The sequence below is a fragment of the Vigna angularis genome, chromosome 10 (genome assembly GCF_016808095.1).
Source record: "Vigna angularis cultivar LongXiaoDou No.4 chromosome 10, ASM1680809v1, whole genome shotgun sequence".
Taxonomy (NCBI): Eukaryota; Viridiplantae; Streptophyta; class Magnoliopsida; order Fabales; family Fabaceae; genus Vigna; species Vigna angularis.
This window is the reverse complement of record NC_068979.1, coordinates 5387445-5414796: the sequence shown is the minus strand read 5'-3', so window position 1 is coordinate 5414796 and position 27352 is coordinate 5387445. Positions and strand designations below refer to the sequence as shown.

Here is a 27352-nt window from a genome sequence, read left to right as displayed (position 1 = left end):
TAAAAGTCAAACGGCAAAAAGACACTGCCATGGATGCAAATTTTCATTGCAAAAATTATTGAAAACATGTGTTTTAAGATTAACCAATTTCAGAACGAAAGAAAAACCATATTACATGCATGTCAAAAAAATAATATTTCCTAATATGGTCTAATGTGATTAATTTTGCTCGACTTAAACAATATTGTTTTACAGATATATACTAATGTTGTTCGGAACACAGACATGTTTTTTTGAATAAAATTTAATTTACTGTATGTTGAAAATTACTCTAACTCTTAACAGTTGAGTAATGCACTCTATAACAGTTTTTTTACTACTAACTTAAATTTATTAAAAGTTGTGCATGTGCATCTTAATATGTAATATTTGATAAAAATACTATTATGATTATGCAAAAGAGTGATACATTAACATTTTGTTAGCATCACAACATAGAAGAAAAAACCACATCTTGTTAAACTATTACAGGTTAATTTTTCGTAAGGTTAAACCAAAATTGCATAATTTAAATGTTGGCTTGGTACGTGGAATAGATTTAAGTTATTTGATGTACTCTTTTCTCCATCCTTACAAGTTTCAACTTCCTCCTATTATTGCTCATATTTGTCCCCTCTCTGCTTTCCTTAAAACTTAATTTCATCAACCCTACTTCTATTCTCGTTACTTAATTTGAGTGTTATATATTTGATCTCCTTATTTATTTTTACTTTTTTTTGTTAAGCATGATTTTAGTCATTGAATTTTGACATAAAGTTTAAATTTATTTTTGTGTAAAATTTTAATATATTTTAGTTCTCATAATAAATATAATTCTTTTAATTTAATTATGTTAAATTTTTTATTATATCAAAGACATTTTGTATTAATACTTGAGTTATTTATATTGTTTTTTTTTAATATTTACCGAAATTACGTTTAACATATAAAAAGAATTATCGTAATTGAGTTAAATACTATATTTATTTATTTTTAAAATTTAAAGATAAAAGTATATCAAAATTTCGGAAAAAAATAAATTTTAATCTTATATCAAAATTCAGATATTAGAAACATGTATAATTTTATTTGTTTTATAGTAAAAAAACTGTGTTATTTCTACTTTTTTTTTCTGTATGTTCATGTTGAAATGAAAAATAAAATTTTAAAAAATTGAATTATTTATTGAGTATTGTTCTTTCACTAAGTTTTTAAATCAATAAAGAATGCTAATTTTAATGCTATAAAATATATTAAAAAAATTAATATACTATCATTAGTATATTTTAAATACTTAACAAATAGACAGGATAAAAATTCAGAAAAAAAAAATCTGATCTGGGGTTTTCAGATTTTTAATAGGTGTCTTTTTCCAATTGAATGAATGCTCACGGGTAAATGAAACAAAAATATGTGCATGGTTGTTTCCTTAGGTGATAAGTGTGTTCCTCGCAAATGACAAAAAAACCAAAACCTTGCTGGTGACCACCTTGGAAGAAGATTAAGAATTCGGATATCCGAAATTCCCCAAAAACAATTAATTAATCGTCTTGAAACTTGTTCTTATATAAAGAACCATTCACCATAAAAAAATTACATTATAATAAATAGAACAAAAATTGGATATGTTAAACACAAGAAAGAAAGTACTTTGAAACAATCTTTCACCTACTTCGCATACAACAGCCAAGAAAGTACTTTAAAACTTTGATTATCTACCTGAAAAAGAAAACACATATTCAATGTCACAATTAAACTTCCATATTCAAATTTAAATTTTTCTCCGTTGCAAACACTCTCTCTAACGACTTTTTTTTTTTCTATTTTCAAAATTTTAACTGTCACCAGAATTATTACATCCATTGCCATTGTTATTCATATAGGTTTCAGTTACCTTTCATTTGCATGTAACTATTAGTCTCCAAAAAATAAATAAAATACTTAGGTTAGTGTCTTTAAATAATATTTAGTTGTGAAAACACACTGTTCTACACAAATTAAAAAGTTATTATATAATTTTTTTACAAAATAATTAATTTAATTTTTTATTTTATTTTTCTCCCCTCTAACAATGCTTTAAAAAAATCATAAAAAAGTTATAAATGCTTAATATATAACTTATTTATTGTTAAAACTAGTGGTAAAAATACTCCAAAGATGATGTTAGTCTATTTTGTTCTTTTTTCGCAATGGAATTGCATTCTCTAAGAAGTCTATGCTATATAGTTTGATACTGACTGATAGATGTCACAAGAAGCAAAGAAAATCAATATCAGTTAGCAGTAAACAATAAAATCCAATGTTTTACCTGGTTGGTGTGTTTTCTCTGTTTCTATTCAGTTTTCTTTCAGGTTAAGAAAAACCATTTTCAATTGTATTTTCAAATTGCAGACATGTTTCCTTTATCACCAAAATCATTATGAGGACAAAACACTTCTTATACATTTTCTAACTTTTTCAACCGTTATCATTGATGATGTCTTACTTGTATTTGCATTTGTACCAAGTTGTGTTGGAGTAAATTTTAAATTTAATTTAATTTTATGAAATTGATTTTTAACATAAAATTTGTATTTATTTATATATTTTAAATTAATTTTATTTTTAATTGAAAAGAAATTTTTAACTTATTTTATATATATATTTTGTCATAAAACCAAAAATATCAGTGAATGATCTAGTTAAAAAATAATTTTTAAATCTAATTTAATCTCACATAAATTTATAAAATAAAATTTATATTTATTTATATATTCTAAATTACCTTTAAGATAAAACTTTCAACCAAAATGAAAGTTTTTAAATGCAAGTCATAAACCCTTTATTATTTTTAATATTTTTATTTTACCCTTTTTTTCTGTTTATAAACTAAATAATTGGAGAGTAGGATTCAGTTAACTCGATCGAACTTCTCTTTATATCCCAATTATTATACATTTAATAAAAAGCAAACAGTAAAGTAGCATCTGTTTGAATATCTTTTCTGGTGTAACATATAAAGGTGTGTGAAATAATTGATAAAAGTTAATATAAAGTTTTGAATGATATTATAAAATGGGCAAGTGTTTCTGAGGACAAGAGGAAAAAGAAATAGAGTGCTTGTTACTTAAAGTAGAAAGGCTCAACTGGATGAATTGTTTAATAAGAGAGATACACCTTTTAAGCCTTAGTTAGCTTATACTCATTCAACCTTACTCTCTAATCTTTCCTAAACTGATCTTTACTAATAATTAATATTATGATGAGGTGGTTATAAATATTGAGAAATAAACTTTTAAATTTACTCAATTTTATAAAATGAGATTTTTTCACTTATAAGTTCAATAAATAACAACTATATTTAGATATTATAAAATATTATTTTTATCATTTATATATTAAAAATATCTTATCTATATTCTGCATGAATTTCCAACATTAAAATTCATTAGTGGTCCTAAAGTATATCTGGGCCAAAAGAAAAAAAGGGAATGTGCCAGCACTGTTTCTTCTCTAGCTAGCTTAGGCTGCAATTTTTCCTTCCTTTCAGCTTCAGGAACAGATCCTGTTCTGCAGAAATTCAGAATATTGAAAACTCAGAGCAATTTATAGAATAGGAATCATAATTCTTATATCTTATTATTACTCAATTTTAATTTTGGTGCAGTCTTGTTAGAATTACTTAATTAAGTTAGGCATATCCAAAGGATAAAATTCTACATTTTCTGTTTGCTGTGTAATAAATATCTGAAAAACTTGCATTTTACTCGAAATTTATTTTAAAACATTTTAATTGATACATAGTGTGTATTTCACATTCAAGTAACTATTGTTTTTACTTTTATAATTTTAAAAATATTGTACAGATTTGGTAAATCAAATAATTTATAAACTCTTTATTTTTAAAAAATCTTCAAAAGTGAATATCGCAGATTTAAAAAACTTTCCTTAAAAAAAGTTACTATACCTCAACTCTACTGGCAATAATATACTATTAAATTTATTTTTGGGTTATACCTGCAGCAATAATACAGAATAGTTGAATGACGTTGTTGCAGCAACATTAAATTAATGTAGTTAAGTAGTTTTCTTATTTAACAGAGGTGTCAGAAAAATTGGGCTCTAGAGAGGCCCACACTTTTCTTGAATAAAGCTTTGCCATAGCCCACAATTCGTTGTTTTTTTCTGTCTCATTTGTCTATTTTAATGGATTCATTTATTGACTATTTTTTGGACGTATAGTGTTGTTTTAACTCTTCAAATTTAAAATCATTAAATGTGAAATTGTGATTCTAAAATAACATAAATTTATTTTCTTAAATATCATGTGTAAAACATAGCATGGTTTGTTTTAGCAGTTCAGAATTTGATTTTTAAAAAATAAATTGTGAACTGTTTCGATTTTGTTCTATTTTTTATTTAAAATTGAAACAAAAATAAATTTATGATTTTTATATTTTGAAAAATAATTATTTTAAAAGAATTGATTTGGAAAATAATATTTCCTAAAATAATTATTTAAAGAAATAAATTTTTTTTAAAACGTATATTTTAAATAGTACTTATTTAGAACTATATAAATAGGGAAACTGTCAACAAAAATAAAATTTATACATTTTTTAAATATTTTTTAAATATTTTTTTTTGTAACTTTTGAATCGGAAATTTTCACCAAAAGAGTAAAACAAGAGTGGGAAATGTTTTATATAATTTAAATTATTGACTTGTGAATAATAAATGTAATAATTAAAATATTAATAAATTTAATAACACTTTTTGTAAATAATTATTCAAAAAATGTATTAATTTGTAAAATTATATTTTTATAAGTAACACTATCTTTTTTTTATTCATATTCTTACTATCGTAATTATTTTAAGAATTATGTGTGTGATTTAAAATAAATTTCAAAGTTATATTAGATGAAAAAAATTGAAAAATTACTTAAAATTGTTCTCTAATTTTATATTTTTACACGTACATTTTATTGATTTATATTTTATTTATATATAAATAATTATTAATATTACAATTTTTTCGATTGGATTATAAAACTAAATAACCACATCTATAAATATTTAATTTTCTAAAAAACTAAAATCCCAATTCAATATTTCTTAAAATACTAGTTTTCTAAAAAATAAATTTTTAAATTATAATATTTTATAAATAATAATTTCTTGATATGATTACTCTTTCTAAATTTCTATATATGAAGTGTCGTTTAATCGATAATTTACTAGCTTAAATAAGAATATTGTCGCTTAAGTGACAATATAACAAAAGTTAATTTGCATTAACAATTTTTCTTGGGCAAGATTTTTCTTATTTGAACGACAATAAGATTTTGGCAAAGAGTAAAGTGGAGTTCTGTATTATTTTTTCCTAAGCAATAACTTTACTTGCTTGGACAAAATTTTTCCTCGTCCTACCAAACCCCAAACTCAGATACTATCACAAATCAATCTCATTTATGGACCTAAAGCTCAACCTACATCGTACAAATCATACCAAAGTAAAAGATTCAACATCCAAGCAACAAATTTTACGAAAATCAACATGCAATTTAGTTATAAATTTAGCTTCTCTAACCTTAAAGGAACCTTAAGTTCTTCAACATAGTTCCACATATCCTTCTCCCAAAAACCTCATTCTATTTGCATCCTTATTAAATGGATTTGGAGAACGCTCTCCGACGATTCCAAAGTTAGTTCTTGATCGAAAAAATAAGTGAAATATGGGTGAAGGATTGAAGAAAGAAGTCAAATATCATAGGAAAGGTTTTCAAGGAATGAGAGAAACTCTTTTGTGTTGGTTTTCCATGGTGGTATAAGGAGGATAGTATTTCAAAAAAATATTTGGGATTTCTAATTCTTCCCAATAACAAAAAGTTTTCGTCCTAAAAAATTTACTTACTAGGAAACAAATAAGGATAAAACTCTTTCATTTCTTCTTCTAATTTCAACGTGACAACGTTTGATCTATCGTCCACCACATATGTACCAACTCAAAATCTTACCTTTGTGCTACATAACTTGACGCTCCTCAATCCTTACTGATTTTGTCTCCATAGATAAATCCTTCTTTTATTGTACCTTACCTACCTTGAAAACACATGTTCTTAGCAAATCTTTGAGAGACCAAATCTTCCTCTCAGATTTCTCATTCGTTTGAAAATGATAAGCAAAAATCATCCTCAAACACTGGGATTTTTGTCCTTTGACACTTAATGATACTTTATTTAGCGTTACTATCTCATTTGTATATAACTAAGTTAACTTAGACATAAACATCATAAGATTCACGGGCATGAAGAGAGCATTCTTCATCAATTATCCATCTTCGCCCAAAAGCTTCATGAACCTACACTTATTAAGGCAAATGTTAACAAAGTATATGACAATGCTATCTCATTGCCACTTAAGCATCTCAAACTGTTGCAACATACCACCTTGACCTTGGATGCTCCACCTTTTTCTTTCTACCTCTTTAACCTGTAACCATCTCTTAGCACATCCTTGCTTAACTTTTCATTTACCAAAACACCACCTCTCCTATTGATTCTAATAGCTCTGTCTTCACTCCCGAGTGATAACACAAATCCAAAACCCAAACCTTTAAAGAACTTCACTCACCCGTTTCTCGTCCTTTCTACCTCACTTTAGTCAACCCAACATTCTAGTTCTTTTGTGATCATTGGACATCAGTAACCAATGTTCTTAAAATAACACCTCCATTATTGAAAACCATAACCCACCCTCCTTCCATTGCACTCCTCTGATTAAAATATACCCCACTTCTTGATGCGATACCTCACGATAAACTCTAGAAGATTCTTTGTAATAGGTATTATCAACACCAAAACATTAGTAAACCCTTTCTTCGATATTCTTCGACTTTTTTCATACCTATATGTTTACTAAAAGGATGATCCGTTCGCATCAGTTGTGACAGGGAAATGACTACTCTTTGAGAAACTTCCCACAAAATTATAGAAACCGACAAGACATTTGAAGTTTCTTACCTCAACAACATGCATGTAAACAACAGTTTTGATGAACATCAACATGCAATTAGTTATATATTTATCTCCCATCACCCTAAAAGAACTTTAAGTTCTTTAACACAGTTCCACGACTCCTCGTATAAACCCGATTCTATTAATATCTTTGTTTGAATGGATTTGGAGAACACTCTCAAAAAGTAGCTTTTGATCTAAATACGTGAGATATGAGTGAAAAAATGAGGAGAGAAGTTAGAAATCATAGGAGAGGTTTATGAAAAACAAGAGCAATTCTCTTTGCGTTGTTTTATTGTGATGGTATAAGATGTATACTTTTTATTTTAATTTAGGATTTCACATACGGTTTTAAAAATTTTCATTTAATTTGTTCTTACGAGTTCAAATGGTTAATATATTTAAACATTTTCATTATTCTATTAAATTTCTATCAACTAAAATAATAAATATTATCCACAATGAGAAAATTTAAAAAAATCCATTTCAAATTCTATCCTGACATAAAAAAATCCTTCAGTTTTGTCTCACTTTCTAATACTCTTTTTGTTTAATAATTTTAATATTATTTTACGGTCTTTCAGGGCATTTTAATAAAAAAAATGAACATTTTAATGTTTAAAATAATATTTGTTATAAAGGAATTAACTTTTTTTAATTTAAAAATAATAGAAAACCGAGTGACTAAATTCAAATAATTCATAGTACGAATAAACAAATAGCATGGTCACAGTCAGTTAAATGCCCATTTTTTTTCGAATTAAGCATTTCTGACGAGGATCTTCATATTTCAGAGGAAATTAAGGTTTTGTTCACTTGAATATATTTGGAGGAGAGTGATGGAGGGGATTTGAAAGTAAATTTTGTTGTTGTTTATTGGAGTGGATTTGGAGGTAAGTGAGAGTGGATTTGGAAATACATTTTTTTATTCTATCCCATCCATCAAATCCTACAGTAATTCTCACAAATTTTACTTCCAAATTTATTTTCACTTACCTCTAAATCCACTCAAATAAACAAAAAAAATTTACTTCCAAATTCTCTCAATCACTCTCCCAAATCCATTCAAGTGAACAAAACGTAATAAAAATGAAATGAAAAATGGATGTACAATAGTAAATAAAAAAAGATGACGACTTAGTTTATTACACACTAAGCAAGTTGTTTTTTTTTTCTAAACCAATTAGCGATTTAAAAAATGTTAAATTTACGGGCTTTAGGGCCAATTTGGGCCTAGGTTGACTTTTGAGCTTCTTTTTCATTGATAAGCTATTACTTCCTGCACCTTATCATATTTTTTTAGCACTCCATCACTTTTGGAAATTATTTTCAGGAACACAATAAACAATTCTGGATTTTTTTTTGCGAAAGCAATCTTCCCATAGTATTAAGGAATTTTTTTTTTCCTGAAAGCTTCTTGATGAAGGATGAGAAATTTGATGGGTGTAGGAAGCAATAGCCAATGTTGTTTGGTTCTTAATTTGGTTTCACAAAATTTTTCTTGCAATTCCATACTTTTGATATGCACTCTCATGAATATTTTTTTTTAGTCCTTTTTTTTTAATTCTACAATCTGAAAATAAAAATTAATTTAGAGATGGTGTAATTTGGAAGTAAAAAATGCTTTTAAATTATAATATCTAAACATAAAAATGATTTTCAAACTATACAATTTGAAGACAAAAAATGATTTCTAAATGTATATATACTTTTAATACAATTAAAAAAAATTCTTAATCTTTTTCAACTTCTAAAAGTCATTTTTGGCTTTCAAAAAATTGTGTAATCCAAAATTATTTTTTATGTTCTAATTACACATTTGATAAGATGAGAAATTTTATAATCATGAAAGGAGGAAAATATGGGGGTGTTGGAAGAATTTCCCATTTTGTTTTTGGACCTATTTAGCAGATTAGGGCATAGAGTTGGATGAGATAAGAAAAAACTGAAAACAGGTTCTTGAAAGTTGCAACAATTAGGCATAAAACCACTTAAACTATTTATGGAGAGTTGGAAAGAAAAGGCATGATAGAGTTGGTGAGCCTTTTGCAGTGATTATGCTTAGCTTAGCAAAAAGAATATGGCCGTGACAACCGACACCAGAATTCAGTAATCGGTAAAAAGTTAGCGTTCAAACACCAACCTTGTTCCCACAAAAGCAAAAGCAATGCAAACCCAATCGAGAAAAAACCTCGTGACACATTATAGATTTATTCACTCACCACACAAACATTTTTGCTTGTTTTGGAAAAAGTAGGTTCCCATCACCAACATCAGTGCATGACAAGACACCAACCTCTTTCTTTTGGCACTAACAATCGGTTAGAAAACTGAACAAAACTCCTCCCATTCCCATATTAGAAACTCGTAACCATCTCTCATTAGCATAGGCACAAATGGAAAACATGTGCATTCATACAACCTGTTTTTGCTCTCGAAATCAAGCAACCGCAAACAGTGCTGTTCTGTTTTCTGGTCTTTTTCTGCAGGTCAATTTTACTAGCTGGATTCCTATTTTCGCAACTGTCAAACATCAATCATTGATCAGGATACTTCTTTTTCCTCTTCGTCTCGCCACTCCATTTTCCTATTACCATTATTGGTGATAGCATTTACGTAATCACCCAGCTCAAACAGAATGCGATGAGAAATCATAATCATATAGGCATATGGTAACGTATGATCATTTGACCAATCAAACCTTAACCGTTGTAAAAGGAAAACCAAAAGTGATTGAATTGACCATGGATGTTAGCAAGATAGATTGTGATTTGCCTTACACAAGTCTTGAGTGATCCATTATTTGGAATATTAAAAAGGCACTTTCAACAATAAATTTTCCTCTTCTGATCTTGTTTTTCTGCTGGACGCAGAAAATTATAGTATCACATTATGCAGGTAAAGTTAACTATAACTGTCTCAACAACTGTAAAATGTAGTGTAATATATGTTAGAGATTTTATATGCACACAAATATCTCCCTAGTTTAAATATAATTCAATTATATAAGAAATAAATTTTAAGTTTAATTTAATTTTATAAAACCAACTTGTAAGATGATAAGATGATGTTTTATTTTATAAATTGATCTTAAATCTAATCAACTTAAGACTTCGAATAATATATATTAAATTAATCTATTGATTTATCTGAATTAGTTTTTACTTTTCTTAATCAGCAAAATAAGTATAATTTAACTTAATATTCTTAAATAGTACCAATTAATTAATCAGATACATTCTAATTCTAATTCAGATTTTAACTTTCATCGTTCAAAAGTTTACCAGCACCAATTTAATTCATATGAAAACACTAAAAAACTCGTCATGGTTACTTTAATCTCAATGAAACAATGTAGAACTGTTTATCACACATTCAATTAAACACTTTAAGTATTATTATAAAATATTAACTTTCCTTATAAGCTACTAACACATAAAGTTTTATTATTTTTAGAAACATTTACTTACATGAAATGTGATATTTACACATAAAAAAATCATATCAATAATTTAATTATATTCTAACAATCTTAATCGAATAAAAATTAATTTTGAATCTTTAATTCTTACCTACAATCCTAACAAATCTTACGTACAACAAATTTCACTAAAAAAACTAGAAAAATAGTAAAATATGAACTGATTAAGTAAATGACAGAGTAAAAAATTAAAAAAAAATAAATAGAAGAAAAAGTTTTTAGATTAATAATGATTTTTGTAAAATAAAACTTAACTAATAGAAAATTTATTTATAATTTTACTTTTTAATAATAAAAAGTTTAAATATTTTTTATAAAACTATTTTTACTTTTAAACTATTTTCTAAATCTTCGGATAAAGTAACAATAAACTTCCGTTATTTTTTTAGTAAATATCATAGTCTTGACTAAGATTAAATCATAGCGAACTCAACATATATTTTAATAATTTATTTTTTATAGTTTAAAGTAGGTTGAAGTTTTTTTTTCTTTTTTTTTTTTGACATTGAAAGTTTTCTTTTCTTAAGATGAATTAATATTATTTTTAGCTAACACCTTTAATATTTATTTTCAATATCAAAAGCGTGGTTTTTTTTCTTGACAAATACAATTTTTAAAATTATAAAATTATATATTATTTTCTATTGAAGACATTCAGAGTTTACTATTAACATCAAAATGTAAGTGAAATTCTTTTTAATATTGACATGGCATTTTTTTCCCAATGTAAATATGATAATTTCTTTACTAGAAACAAACTTTATATTAAATCAGAAGATTTGAATATAAAATTCAGTTGATGTCTCAAAAATTCTAAATTAAGCTCTAATAACATTTTATATGTTGTTGTTTCATAAATAAAGTTGACTTAGTAATAAAGAAAAAAAAAGTGTGAGAAAAATATGGATTCAACTAGAAAAAAAAAGGTGTGAAAGATATTATAGATTCAACCTCAATACCTAATAACTAATATTTATGGATAAACAAAATATAGTCATTTTGTAACCAAATTTTCAGCACGATTGTCAATAAGAAAGAACTAGAAGCAAGAATTTCACATGTATGCAAGGCTAAAATATAGTCGAGCAATTCTAAATAATATAATTTATTAATTTCAAATATATATTTAATATTTATAATTTTGGATTTTTTTTATTTTAATGTAATTAATTTTTAAAATCTTATGAGACCCGGACCAGATTTTTGTTTAACAAAATATCATAATTTTCTTAATAATAATAAAAATTAACAATGTTTATTTCTATTAAAATACTTTGCTGTTAATTATAACAAAACTTTAATATAGTACATAAATAAATTCATAATCCATTATCTTATTGACACCTAATAAAAAACACATGAACAATAGAATAATTACGTTATATAATGAATTAATTAATGATGTACTATTTCACTCGCTAGCCAAAATAATAATATTATATGTTAATTTATAAATTAATTATAACTTTTTTATTTATAATAAAAATTATTTTTTATATTAAATGTTTTTAATTTATAAAGTGATATTTAAATTAATTATTATCATAATTAATTATTTTTAGTCTCTGATTGTTATTTAAAGATTTTCTAGTGATATAGTATAAAAAGTATTTGTTTCTGTCTTAACTTTTAAAATGTCATCCCTTTCATGTGTATTTTTTTGTCCACACCTCAACTTCTTCTTGCTTTGAAAATTCATCATCCCCTTTTCTCATTCAATGACCTGAATGAGAATTAAATTTGAATGTGGCACTATACAACCCTATTTTGACTTTAAAAAAAAAAACCCCTGTTTTGATTGATTTAGGTTTTTCATCCAATTTATCAACAGGGTCCAGTATGTAACCCCAGGTAGTTCCACCCTCAAGCGTGCTTCACTGTAAAGTTAATATCTTTTATAAATATTTAAAATATAAATTATATCTCACTAGATAGTAATTAAACTTATAATAATAAATTATTATTATATTACGAATGACAAAGCCATATTTATATATCGATTTAAAAGCAAAATTGTAATATTTTATTTTATTTTTTAAAAGCGTTGTGTATGGAAAGGAGATTTTACCAGAAAGTTTCACTCCAAAATGACCACGACCATTTTCATGTGGTCCTTGATGCATCTTTGTTCACCACAACAATCTTTCTGACACAACCCAATGGGTTGGTGGGTGCCCATAATCACTATCCATGTTCAAATCCTCAATTCCTAAAATTCTTAACATGTCTGAAAGCAGATAAATCAAATGCAACCTAGATGAAACACAAAGACCTATTCACACGTGATATATTAAAATTAGTCAAAGAAAAAAAAATCTTAGTTATTATTTCAATTTTTATGTTGCATGAAAAAGCAAATGACCTCAGAGCGAGAATGATTTCAGTTTTAATAGTGTTACAAGTATGAAAATGATTTAGTTCCTCCATTATTCTCGAACAAATAAGACAATATTGCTTTTATCTTGTTTTGTTTGATTTATTTCACGAATTATTTTTATTTTCAATCACTATCAATCACAATTTCTTCTCTAAAATCTTATTTTTTATTTTTATCTCATTTATTCTTGAAACTTAATCTTCTTGTTATGTTTCAAATTTATTATACATTATTTCATTAGAACAAAATTAAACTTCCAACATCTATAATACATGTTGGGTTTTAAAAACTGAATCATGATAAGTGATATCTTTAAAAATATTGTGAATATATAAATATTGGTTTAATAAAAAATCGAAGTCATATTTATCTTTTGTCCTAAGTTAAAAAAGAATCAAAACCTAAAATGATAATAAATAAATAAAAAATTAAAATAATATTTTAAGTTGATATGTTTCTTAATAGGACCTATGACTTTAGTTATTTAAAGCTATTATAGGATCTTGCAAAACTAACATTTTAAGTTATCAAGTATTTGAACTTGGCGTATGGTTTTGGTTATTTACATAATCGTTGCTATAAGGTCCTCCAAAACTAACATTCTCTTTGAAAATTGACATTTTAAGTTGACACATCTCTTAGTAGGGCTTATGGTTTTGGTTATTTAAATAATCACTCCTATAAGGTGGATTTATTTATGGCTTCGGTGTCATTGAGTATTTATTGTATTTATAAGCACGCTTAACCATGAAGTTCTTATGGGTTAGGCTACCGAAAAACAAATGCATTTTGGTGATATGAGTGGCCAAATCAATCCCTTTAAGTTATCCTTCAATTGTATAGTCCCATACCTATACAGTTTCTAGATCCCTCTCATTCCGGTGTATGTTCGATTCATCCATGTGTCCCTTCCACTGGAAGCCTGCCAGGAGCCGCTCCTTGTCAGTGCCCCTTGCACTTCGTGCCTCTTGCACCGGCGATCACTCCCCGCCCTCATCAGTGTCCGGGTGTCACATGCAATTGTTTTAGTTATTAAGATAACTGATGTAATATGTCATTTTAAGATTAAAATTTCGCAAAAAGTCACAAAAGATTCAATAGCTTCTTAAAATTAAATAATTATTTAAAATATGATAGAATTTATAGTAAGTGTTGTCTCCATAACAAAACTTTATATTTTTACTTTGGTTCATAATTAAGGTCAAAACTTTCTTTTTTCAATATGTTTTGGTTCATAAACTATTGTCGATTGTCCAGAACAATCGTTATCATGTATCTTGACTATATTAGTATTCTCACACAATTTATGAATATTAGCAACTCCCAATTTTAAAGTTTATGTAATCAATATAATAGAAAATTTTATAATCGTTTAATCATATATTTGCTTAAAGTTGAAAATGTAAAGTTGTTTATTAGTCCAAAAATAATATAATTACAAGAATTTGACTATCAATGTGCATAACAATTGCACATATAATATGGTATAACAAATTTAATAGATTACACAATTAACATGATGTATATCTATAATAAAACATCACAATTTATTTAATTAAAAAGTTAATATCAAGTTAGGACGGCTATGGATTCACTTTATCTCTGAATTTTTAACATAGTTTATTGCATTGAAGCACATGTTATACATTGATAATTTAATAAGTGACATAATAAATTTAATAAAAAAGAAATTGTTATGGTTTTTATATTTAGTAGAATTTAAAGCATAAAATGTGAGAAAAGAGAGTGGTGAAGTTGCACATGGGTGGTGGAGGATACGGATTCTTGAACTCATGTAAATCTTGGGTAAAAGGTAGATAGAAAAATGCAAAAGGATGCAGGTGAGGGCAAAACATGCCAGATAAGGAAAGTATATATGAGCAAGCGTTATGGACAGAAAAGACAGAGAGAAAAAAACGTACATACACACATTAGATACAGAGTGGCTCACTGAATGCAGAAGGTGTAATTAAAATGAGGCTGAGATTAGGAGAGAGAGAAAAGTCCCATAGAGGTGGCAAGGGCGTCCCAGATAAGGAAAACAAAAAACTAGTTTGTCTGAGTGAAAGGTGATAGCGATCTAACAATTTAGGGCACAACGTGAACGATAGGACAAATGCTTCTTCCTCACTCTCACTCACCATCACCCTTCCGTATATAACTCTATGTGCCTAGATTTATTATCATTCAATCAAACACAAACTCAAACGCATGCTACACTGTCCACTTTTTATAAGCAAATCCAACAAGTCCACATATTTTTCTTACCTGTTTCGGGTGCGAGGATCGGGGTCGAGTCACTAATACATACACAATTTATCCAATGTGAGGTTAATTCAGTTGACTGTTCATATGGTATTTTAATATAACAATAATAAATATGCACTAAGTGTGAACACTTACCTTTTATCTTTAACCTGTATATATAGTTACGGGTTTGAGATTAGTGAAATATTAATATCGGTTCAATCTCAACCCAATACTTCTAATCACCGATTACCTTAATCTTTGTTTCGAAACCTGATTGTTCAATCGCGGGTGGATGTCCTACCTTTAGCCGTCCGGTCGTACTAATTGATTCTGCTGCGTTCGATCGTTTTAGTATGTTCATGTTTTCTGAGGATGCCCGATCTGACTTGATACCAGTGCGCAGTACACGACTCTTTTGCTAAAGGATAATGATACTTTGATAACATTTTTTTGACAACATTTTAACATCATTTACGTGTCATTCTGTGATTGGTCCAAAATAATAATAATCATAAACACCAACATGAACCAATTACAGAATGACACAAATGATGTTAAAATGTTAAAAAAATATTGTCAAAGTATCATTATCCTTTGCTAAATTACTTTAGGAGAAAAACGAGAGAGAGAGATACATGAATGTATGTCACGTGGATCCGATGCAAAGTAAAAGAATACAGATCGAACTTTAACCTACTGAACAGTGAATAACATAGTCCCACTCTGTCTTCGTTTAGAGTAAGAGGCCCTGCTATGACTTTTTGGACCACAGAACTTGCTGTCGTTAACCCACTCTTCCTCTCATTGCTGTGATCAAATATTACTATTTCATAAGCTTACTTAATATCATGTACTGCCTTCTTTTGGTAGGTGAGATACAGAAATATAGCAAGTATCATTGGAAAAAGTAGCTCTTTTTCCTCTCACGTAAACGTTGTTCATCCTCGTTTTATGTTCTTGCTTTTTTCCTAATATTTTGACAGTAATTAGAGAAAGTGAGAAACCCAACTGCATATAAAACTTCACATGTTCTACCCAAAAAAAAAAACTTCCACGTGTAATTTCAATCCTATGTATGGCATGAATTTGGGCCCACTTTTCCTAAAATATCTAGGATGACGGTCGTGATGACGCAAGAGCGCACGTTCCCCATTTTTTAAGTCATATTTACTCGACCAGCACAGCATCCCAAAAACAAATGGGTTGGAAGTATGATTATTCCAACATTATTCTACTATTATTCCGACCAACCATGAACCAAAGTTTTGGATCTGGTTCGTCGAAAAATGAAATCTGTTGTGCTTCATACTATTTTCTATTTAAATTGCAAGTAGATACTATGAAAATAATTTAAAGAAAATCCATCTACTTAGAAGGGAAATTTTTTAAGCAACACAAATGTAAGATCTGAACGACAGAGGCTTGGCATCATGCTAATATCGAGTCTCTGGTTCATTAGCCATTCAGATGCTGTTCCCTCTCATACTCACAAGTCTATAATCATTGAACCTAACTTTCTACACAAACCAATTACTCCTCTGCTCTGTTCCCATAAAGTTACATCCCATAAATAAATGGTCCCAGTTAATTAACATGGGTCTTAGTACGTAGCACTCATCAATTTTTCTTTCTCGTAAAAGTTAAAACTGACAGAGGCCTTAAACCCCCAAGCAAGCCAACCCCTTCTCCATTTATACCCTTTTGGTAGCTTCCTTATCTCTCCCTCTCTCCCAATGCATCATTGTCCTTTCCGAGCTTTAAACGAACAATGATAGGTCCTTCTCGTCATAATAGCCTTGTCTGACTGATTTTGGCCAAGAGAACTGACTCAAAGGACACCATTGATGGAGACCACTCATAACTATCCGGTGATTTTTCCAAGACACGAAATAACCCACTCTGTATAACTGTCTCTCTTAGCATAGGAGTAAAAAATATTGATTACTATTTTCCATGCTTTCGAGCTATAGCCTAATAAGAAACTAAAATCTGTCTCGGTGTTTTATGTCAAGCTAAACAAAACCTGCACTACCCTATTAAGGAATCCACAAGCTATCATCTTTCCTTTGCAAAGTTTTCGAGGCCAATACCGATCCGAGCAGAAATAAGGAACAAATTGACAACCATGTGTGTGTGTTGGATATTCATCCCAAATTAAGAAACGAATATGTGCTGTGTCATAAATACTATAGCGCAGAAACGAAATCATAGAGCAATATAAGATCAGAAAATTTTAGTCAGCGCCCAGAATATCTAATTCAAGATTTCGTCTGCTGGTTAGCTTGACTGACCTATTGTACAAAAACCAACGAGTTCACAATTTGGCTTTCCCCTTTTTTTTCATCCCTTCTTTCACCCCAATAGTAAAGTTACAGTTATGTATGGGCTTTCCTAAAGGAGGGGATGTTGGACATGACATGAACAATAATCTAAACTGGATCCACTTGTACATGCTCAGAAAACAAAACAACGGGAGATTGTTTTTCAATGTAAAATGGCAGGGTATAAAAATAATCTCGAAGGGTCATTCGAGGGAGTGGAACCCATTTTTCTGCTACCAACTTAGGGAGGGTCTAATCTGAGGTGGGAATCCTGATGATGCTGCAGCAGTTGCTAACAAATGTGGATGCCCGGCTTGCCATTGCTGTTGATCAGACATTGATAACGAAAGATCGCTTCCAATACGGCCTCCGTTGCTGCTGCTGCTGGGAACCTGCATGTTCCGGGGAAAGAAATTAAACTCAGTTGGATGTTATAATAAATAGGCGCTTGCCCAATACCATCTTCTGTCATTAAAATTGAACGCATGAGCCAAAACCAGGATATTAATTAATGAAGGGGCACCCACATGAAAATTTGGTGGGTGAAGAATTGCAAAACTGTGAGACAGTTGAGGCTCGGCTGGTGACCTATACGGACCATATCTATGCATTTCTTTAGTCGTTGGAGATTGAAGGTGAGTTTGGTTTAGCAGTCTCAAGGTTTCACTCTCCCCAAGCCAATCTCTTGCATAGGTTTCCATGTTGCTCCTATCACATGGTTTTGGTAGTATATTTACAAGCTGAATCAAATACAACGAAGAGACAAAAGGGGTAATTAATGTACAACTCAGCGGAAAATTAATCTAATTAAGATTGAACCAACCAGTAAAGAACGAATTTTATGAAATATTACACGAACCTTAGGCTTTGTTCCTCCATTCTGCCAATTAGATGCAGATGGCAGGTGCTGATCGGACGCAGAATTTGGGAAGTGATTCCCCGATATTTGACCATTGCCACGTCTAGAGCTCAAATTGCCCAAACTCAAATCAAGATTGTGATCAGCAGCTACACCTGAGGAATCTGCCACCCAATATTCCATTTAGCTAAAGAGAATTGTAGATGCGAATAATAAAATACATAAACTTCGAGCAGAAACATTAGTGAGTTACATAAACCCGCAGTTCATTCCTCGATTACCAGAATTAAGTTCATTATCATATATGCTGGGATCAAAATTGGTGACGGCCTCTTTGCCGTTGCATTTAATTGCCGCTTTGTCGTATGCCCTATTTACAAAATGTGCAAAACAAATTCAAAACCCTAGCATGTGTCGATGTACTTGGCAACTTTCTACAAGGTGGGGCAATCATGGAATTGGGAGCGAGAAACATCAAATTGACATGTAAACAAAATAGGTACCTTGCAGCTTCAATCTCGGTGTCAAACAGACCCAGATAAACGTACCTGGGGAATCAAATCAAATTTTGTCACGGCATGAATAAGCCATACACAAGAATGACATGATGTACAAAATAATATATTATAGAATTATAGAATATAATAGAAGATAAGGTCCTACTTTTTTCCCAAAAATTGGGCCATTCGAGCCTCCCATCTTCCACACTTGTGCAAAGTTACGCCTCTATATTTGGAGCTTCCTCTCGGAAATCCAGTGCTTTGTCGGCGAAGTACGTGCACAAACTCTTCTTTCGTTAAATTGTTCATCTATCATTACATAACATTAATTAGCCAACTCACCATAACAAACCAAGACAGACAAAATAGTACTATAAGAGGTGTAGGAGATAAGGAATCCCGCGACTGATCGAGATAAGATAAATAACTTTCCACAGAATCTCTTCCACGACCCACCTGCTTCAAGTCTTCTTCGTAGTCTTCTATGTTGAAATTGATATCTGCCTCCACTCCCCGGAACTTAATGGCCGCTCTATCATAAGCACTGGAACAAATACATAAATAAAAGCTTCTTTTTTAATTTCAACCTTGTATGAATTTTTAAGAAACGGAATTTTACATGGATTGAGTTCCAGGTATAGAAAGGTTATGTTAAAAGCTGGGTAAACAATAGGTAGAGAAGGAGCAAGTGCTCACCGAGCAGCTGCATGTGCTGTGTCAAATCCACCTACACAATTTTACCCAGACAAAACTATCTCGTCAGTCATCCCTTAAAATTTCCCCCACAATACACTCTTGTCTGCCTCCCAATTCGGATCCACAACAAAACATTATTAAGAAAAGAAAACCAAATATGCACAAATTGTACATCAAAAACTACCACAGAGGCTATACTCACCCAAATACACTTGCTTTCCACAATCCCTGCACCATCAAGGACAACCACAATCAAAGGAATCAATATCACACAGTTGAGAAATTGTTAGAAATTCTTTGAATAAATTTACTCAGCACCAACCATATATGAGACTCCCATCTACCAGTTCTTCTGTAAAAGGTAACTCCGCGATACTGTGAGCTTCGTGACCGTGGTCCTCGCCGACTTTTCTTTATAGGCTCCGACATTTTCACTGATTTTCCGGGGCCAAGAGTTTCCGATTGACGGAATTTTACACCTACCCAGTGAGCTCGAGGGAAGGAGCTTCCCCCGCAGTCGGTGGGGGCTGCTTCAGAGACAGGAAGGTCAGAATCCTCCACCGAAAAAAACTGCTGGGTGACGGGCGGGTGGTCACTGTCATTGTGTGTAACTGAAAAGCCGAATATTTTACTACTTTTTCTCTCCAATGTTCTGCTTCCACCCCTGTCACTGTCTTCTTCTTCCAATCCATCGTCGAGGACCACAGCAGAGGAGCTTGAATTTGAAACATATCCCACTCTCCTGCCTTTGTCATCATCCAACGAAGAGCAACCTTCAGATTCATAGTCCTTCCTCTGATCGGGAGAGTCATTCAGATCCCACATTCTTGAAGTCTCCTTTGAATGGCGTCTGTGTTGCTCTTGTTAGGCAGACATATAGCTAGGCAGAGAAAAAAGAAAAGGTTAAAAAAAAAGACAGTAACCAACCAACCCAGAGTGTGTTTTGGTGTTGGTTTCGTGTAGAGAATAAAATAATGGAGATAAGGAATAAGGGTATGGGAGAAGGAAGAAAAATCAAACCTAAGACGAGTGTGAGAGAGAAAGAGGTAGGTGTTGGAAAAAGGCAATAAAGAAGGTGGCCTTCAAAGATCTTTGTATTCCCCGAACTGCCCAATACAGCATAGACGAGGCCAGTTTCAGCAAGCTTAGCCGAAAGCTTTCCACACTCTCCTCTCCTCTCTCTCTCTCTCTTTTATATTACTAAAAACCACAATCTGTTTTTTTTTTTTTCATAAAAAAAAACCAGTGTACTGTTGTCTATTTCCCCTTTGACGGGATTAATGAAATGCAAGTCGTGAAAACCAAAAAAAAATCTCTTTTATTAAAAACTTACTTTCCCACGTTAACAAAATCGAAAAGGAATCTATGTGTGTGGTGGAAATTACATAGGCAGTAATGGAAATAGACAGCTGAAGGAGTGGAAAAGAGAGATAATTACTGAGAAATAGGTTTTGTTAGGTTGTAATTGTTAATGATGAGGTTAGGAGGGGAAGGTCCATGGCTCCGCATTTTTTATCTTTTTAGGATTATGACTAAGTTTTAGCATGTGGGAAGACACAGAGGATCAAAAGAGGAAAGTAAATAGAGGTTTGAGGGAGGGTGTTTTGGGAAAGAAGGTAGAATATTATGGTCATGTATGTGAGTTTTGTGAGCAGAACAAAAGAGAGAGAGAGAGTTTGGCATAAGAAAAGTGAAATAGTGAAATGAGAATAATAGAAGTAAGAAGAAAGTGTTTCCAGAAAAGTCCGATCCAAGAATACGGGAAGAGGGCCACCTTTGCCTCTTTGGTTCACCAAGGGTCCAATACCCTTACAAAGCTCATCACCATTTTCTTCTTTACGCGCCTCTTCCTTCGTGTCTTCTCTCAACCTTCACTAATATATATTCTTTTATTTCTTTTCCATCTACAGATATCATAAAATTAGGTTAAGTTACTGAATATGATGATAATTATTTTTATCATAAAAAAGAAAAATAGGATTTGTGCCACTGTATTGTTTATACTGCAGGGAGTATGTTTGTCTTGAAACACACTTGCAAAATTTGACAAATCCTGTTAAGCCAGGTAGAAATTAACTCATTCTTAATCACATTATCTTGGCCTAATCTAAGTATACACACCTGTAGTTTTTATTTAATGTCTATCTGTCCTTATCTAATTTAAGAGCTATATTAAGTATTGCTTCACAATAAGGTCTACTTTCATGAGCCTCTAAGTCCATATTGGTAATGTTAAAAAAAAACTATTAAAACAGTAGTTAACAAAATATTAATAATTCAGTTCAATTTTGTTCAAGATGTAAAATTCAACTCAAGTTATTTTTGGGAGGGTAATAGTAGACTGAGTTATAAAAATATAATAATTTAAATAGTTGAATTTCATTATTATCATGTGAAATAAATACTTTTATTTATACTGCATCCAAATATACCCCAGATACTAAAATAATAAATAATTAATTTAATAGATGACTGTTTTTATAAAAAATCAAATCAATTACATTAACTTATCATTAAAGTTTGCCCAACGGTGAAAATTTTAATAATTTACATGAAGTTTTGGTTAGTGTCACTGTATTGAGAAACTAATAAAAAATCTGATAACCAATAAAAATAACCTCAAGGTTTTTTAAATAATTACATTTTGGATAAAAAAACTAACACACATGTAAATTAGAGTCTCAATGTTAGCTAATTATATCAATTCATATAGACTAAATTAATAAACATTGAAATTTAAAATTTTGTTTAGAATTTTAAATACTATTCAAGACAGAATAATAATTAAAATAACTAGTTAGGACTTATTATTTTCTATTAAAATTAAATGTGGTTGGAAGGAAGTTATATTGGAAATAGGGGAGAACAGAAAAGAAAAAAAAAATCTCAAGCGCGTGCATTTTAGCATAGGTTAGTGAGGGTGGCTCTCCGAATGTCTGACATCCTCAACTACAGTATAGATTGATAGACCAATTTGAGGTTCAAATTAATATTATTATTTTAAAAAAAATCATAAATAATTATAAAAGTTAATCATTCAAAATAATATATTGTTTCCTTAAATTTATTCCGTATAAATTTCAAATTGGATAATCACTTTCGTATTCAACCTACTATAACTAATTAATCATATTATTTCAGTTTTTATCACTTATTTAAGATTATTATTTAAGATTATCAAAATTTTAAGATTGAATAATAGTTGACTGTATTATTAATAGTTGACTCATAGTATACTATTCAATCACCATTTAATTTTAGAATTTTGTGTATAATATTACAAACTCAAATACAAATAATAATGAATTTTTAAATTTTAATTATCTTTATCGAATATATATATTTCCTATCTGTGTATATGCTAATTTGTGTTTTACAGTGTAATTTATAAAATAAAATCATGTCACCTTTTAGAAAGATAATAAGATTTTAAAATTTTATTTTTATTATTTTTGAAATTCGAAGGGTTATATCTTGAAAGTAAAATCAAACATTCATATTATCTTAATTAATGACAAAAATTTAGTTAATTTTTTAAATATTTAATAAAAAAGTATAAAAAAGATAAAATAATAGTATGTCATATTAATTGATTATAAAATCAAACTTTATTGACTGAATTAAAAAATGTAAAATGTTTAAAATTTAAGTACTTATTCAAATAAAAATACAAATAAAAAATATTTAACTTTATAAATACTTAAAACAGTTAATTAAATATATTATTAAATCTCTAAAAAAATAATTCTGTTTCATCCTCTTGTCAAAATTAAAATAAAGAGTTTAAAAGATAAATAAAATATAAAAAACAGCCTGTTTTATTATAAATCATATTTTAGTGTAATTTTTGTCAATTTTACTATCCGGTGTATTTGGTTTACAACAAACACATCAATATCTTGAAATTGAAAATAAGAAGAAACATTATTTTTTTTAACTAATATTTACAATTTTTTCTAAATTTATAAAATAACTATAGTATAGAAATAATGATTTTAAAATATGATATTTAATTATTTTATAGATAAGAGTCACACTATTTTTATTTTGTAAAATTGATGGCCTCTTTAAATTTTTTTCATAAACATTTTTTTTGGTTTCTGGTTTTATATTTCCATCGAAATAGTTTATAAAAATTATGTTGTTAAAGTCTATAATCCTATCCAATCATAATTTGGAACAAATTTAGTTTAAATTATTTTTTACTTTGTGGTATTTTAATAAATTTGTTATATAAGTATTACTTTTGGCTTGCATGTGGTTGCTTAAGAGATCTAGAATAATTTTTGTTCAGTTAAGATTGTTAAGACAAAGGTAAATTAGTGTTAATGATGGGACATGAATATGAGCAAAGACAAGGATTTACTTTGAAAATTTTGGAAAAATTATGATAAGGGATACAAAAAAAACAAAGGAAATTTTTCAACACGTGTTTATCATATTATTTGGATACAAACCTAATTTTAAAAGAGAAAATACTAAGGTTGTGAATTGCATCATGACCCAAATAAAGAACAACTAACACAACACTTTTTTTTAAGTTATTAATTTGTTTAAATAATGTCCAATCATTAATAAAATTAGTTGATCAAATTATTTTCTAGATGACTTTAGTTTGATTTTATTTCAAGTTATAATAATTGTCTAATTAAAAATTTAAACATAAGTATTTAGAAGATGAAGAGAATGCATAATTGAATGCTCTTTTTTTTTGTGACTTTTAGTTGTTACAATTTTAGTTACAGTTAACTATCATTTTTTTTAGTTTCTTTAAGAGTGATTCTTTCTTTCCATTTTTTTATATTTACTTTATATTTTTCTTTTACCTATGTTTAGAAACTCACTTTTATTTAAATTTATGTCGTGGTTATTTCTCTTGTTTTACTCTTCCAAATTAAGTGATTATGAAAAGTTTAAAACGGGAACTTTCACCTCGTTTTAAAATTATCTCAATTGAAATTCTAGAGCTCGAGACAATAATGTTCTAAAAATATCATCCTACTTGTAGTTTTATTATTTTGTATCTTAATACTTATTAGATATAGTCATATTCAAAGTGTTACGTATGGCAGAAGAAACAACAGTATAAACTGTGATGTATTTGGATTGTAAGATTGTAAGAAGAAGGTTGTGTGTATAATATGTGGTTGGGTTGTTTAATGTGAAATAGTAATGAAATGTTGTTGTGTTTTATGTGGTGGGGGGTGGTAGACAGTGATAATAGAGATTTCATTAACTAAAAGAAATGAACAAGTGGAGAAAGAGAAGGCCACGTCACATCGCACTGGAGACGAAATTCCCAAGAAGTCCAACCTCATAAAATTGGGAAGGTGCTTATCCATCCAAAAATCAAAGTGTTGCATTCTGTGTTCTCTTTGGTCGAATCTGTATCTGTGATCTATCTCAGCGGACGAGTCGAATCCAACGTAATGAGTGGAGGGCAAAATTTCAAAAAGCTAAACATTCCCATAATGGAAGTGGGACGAGGCTAAGGTTGAAAACCTTGTTTTCCCCAAGTGGAAACAGTGCCAACCAAGTGGGCCTCCCTCTTTTGTTTTTTCTCACTCCTTTCCTTTAATTATTCAAGCCCAGGCCCACTAACTTAATTATCCTTAACCATTCCACCTATGTATCCCACCTAACTTATGTTGCTCCATTTCAAAAATCACATACAATCGCCTCTAACTTTCTTTCACTCTTTCCCTTCTAAGATCGTATCCTCATTGCTGCATATTTAGCTTTTGAATTAGCTTTATATGCTTTTGATTTTATACCAAACGAAATATATAAAAATACCATCATACATTTGTAATTTTTGTGAACTTCTGAGTTTTTTGGTTATTGAAAAACCGAAACATACAGTATCTTTATGTCTCGGTTAAAAAATAACAAAAACTTCATATTTTATCAAATTTTAAAATTGTCACTAAACACAAACTTTTAGACTTTTTTATTAGTAAAACCAAACTATATTAATTTTTATGCTTTGATTTTTCTAATAACCAAAACTTAAAGTATGTCGAGAGTTAATTTCTTGTAGAGACATTGACTTTATTTTTATAGTTTTCTCTTTCATTTTTTCACTGTGAATCCATTGCACATCCTCCATAGTCACTGAACGTTTCATTTCATGAAATCCTCTTATGAATCCCATTGCACTTTCGTAGACGTCACAGCCTTTATTGTAACTTTCTTCACTAGTATCTGCCACTGTTGTTAAAAGAGTTCTCAAAGACCTCCTTTTCTACCACAAAAGCCCACATGTTTAGTAACTTCATTCTTGTTGCTGCTCAATGTGGCTAGTGAGTGGTGTTTCGATTTTTTATTTTTTTGTGTTTTTAATTTTTGGTTGGTTGAGTTCTGCATATTCGACATACATTGACACCTTGTTGGAAAACTTGTGTAGTTGTTAATGATGTTGAACCTTTTGTATCACCATAGTTACATAAATCAAGTGTGATATCCACGACATCTAAGAGTCAAATTCTAGTGATACTATGAGGATCAAAGTTCAGGGAAGCCATAAAAAATATATCACGGGTAAGTTTGTTTGTTTTTTCTTTTTTTTTAAACTAAAGTCTAATACTAAATTTTATATTTCGATTTATAAATGAAAAAAAAATCTTCAATTTTTACTGTATAAATATATTTTTATATATAAATTGAGGTGCAATATCTATAACAACATAGTAAAAATTCTTTCATGTGAATTCGTTTAACACTCTCTCGAAATTACATTCTTTTACATAGTTTGTCCAATATATCAAATATCTTCATCTTCAAACGATCTTACTTTTCTAAGGAGGCAAAACTTATTGAACAAATAATTTATCAAATTATAACTTCCAATATTCAGGTTTTATGCTGAGAACCCAACCAAATTAAATTCACAACTCAGAATTTCTAACCTCTTTTAAATTTCTTGCGTGTTTTTGTTTAACTTTTCAATTTTCCAATCCTTAAGTTAAGCAAACGTTACAAACCATATTTAAGTAATGATTTAAGACTTTTAAGCTAAATCTAGCCTCTATTTCATTCCCGAAAATAGTAATGTGAGCTATAAGTAGGGGAAACTTTGTCATAATTCTTTGCATTCGGCTCAAACTAAGTATTTTATGCATTCGGATCAATACATATTTCACTGTTTTAAGGAATCGGTGAACAAAAAGAGAAAAATGCGTCGTCTGTGGTAGCATATATGTCTTAGAAAAATCAGTAGTTTTTGTTTTGGTGAAGAAAGCACAAAAGGAACATGTTCCAATTGAAAAGTGTTCTTGTTGTTTCCGTGACATTAGCTAGTGAGAATATTTAGCTTTGTGTGTGGTATGGTTAATGGGTCACGTGCAATTCCCATATATAGGAATATTAACTTTGCAACCACTATGTAATTCGACAATTTTAGAAAGACAACTAACCTACCAGGGAATCCTATGAAATCATAATCATCCGCTTTTGCCATGTCTTTGCTACTATGTCTGCCTTCTTACTTTTCCCAATTCAAAAATTTAGGATTTGATGATTCATGAGAGACCATCACAACTTGCAACATCCTTTTCACATTCCTTCCAACAATAAAGTCACAATATGGACCCGGTTCATATATCACCACAACTTTAGTGAATCTCATCTACATTCACTATATATTTGAACTCCTCATATACCACAAAAACCACTTCTTTAAAATTATCTGCTAGGAACATACACGTATAGGTAGTAAATAGAGAAGGATGAAAAAAATATTTTATGTTTTACAATGGATAGTCAAGGTAAACAGTTCAATATCAATGTAATTTGTGTAAGATTCAAAAATTATATTAAAATTTAACTCTTTTCATAACCACTCATTCAAACCGGTCAGAGAGTAAGTATAAAAGACAATATAATGTTAAACT

The 27352-nt window shown here is 29.4% G+C and overlaps 1 protein-coding gene across 1 annotated transcript; it reads right to left on the bottom strand.

The window, feature by feature from the left end:
• Positions 1–17315: 17315 nt before the first annotated feature.
• On the bottom strand, positions 17316–20649 carry LOC108335983 (AP2-like ethylene-responsive transcription factor TOE3). The gene is made up of 11 exons (XM_017572240.2): positions 20481–20649; positions 19783–20340; positions 19663–19688; positions 19461–19491; positions 19221–19308; positions 18928–19073; positions 18768–18812; positions 18546–18634; positions 18265–18428; positions 17933–18145; positions 17316–17797 (listed from the first exon to the last, which is right to left on the bottom strand). The coding sequence occupies exons 2-11, from the start codon at positions 20283–20285 to the stop codon at positions 17639–17641; spliced, it is 1464 nt and encodes a 487-aa protein (XP_017427729.1). The 5' UTR covers positions 20286–20340; positions 20481–20649; the 3' UTR covers positions 17316–17638.
• Positions 20650–27352: the final 6703 nt, after the last annotated feature.

Excerpts from the sequence above, each read along its gene's own strand:
- LOC108335983 (XM_017572240.2), bottom strand. The coding sequence starts at position 20,285 with ATGTGGGATCTGAATGACTCTCCCGATCAGAGGAAGGACTATGAATCT. Across the intron at positions 19,074-19,220 it reads ACGAAGAAGACTTGAAGCAG|ATGAACAATTTAACGAAAGA; the intron begins GTGGGTCGTGGA and ends ATGTAATGATAG. Across the intron at positions 18,813-18,927 it reads GCCCAATTTTTGGGAAAAAA|GTACGTTTATCTGGGTCTGT; the intron begins GTAGGACCTTAT and ends TTGATTCCCCAG.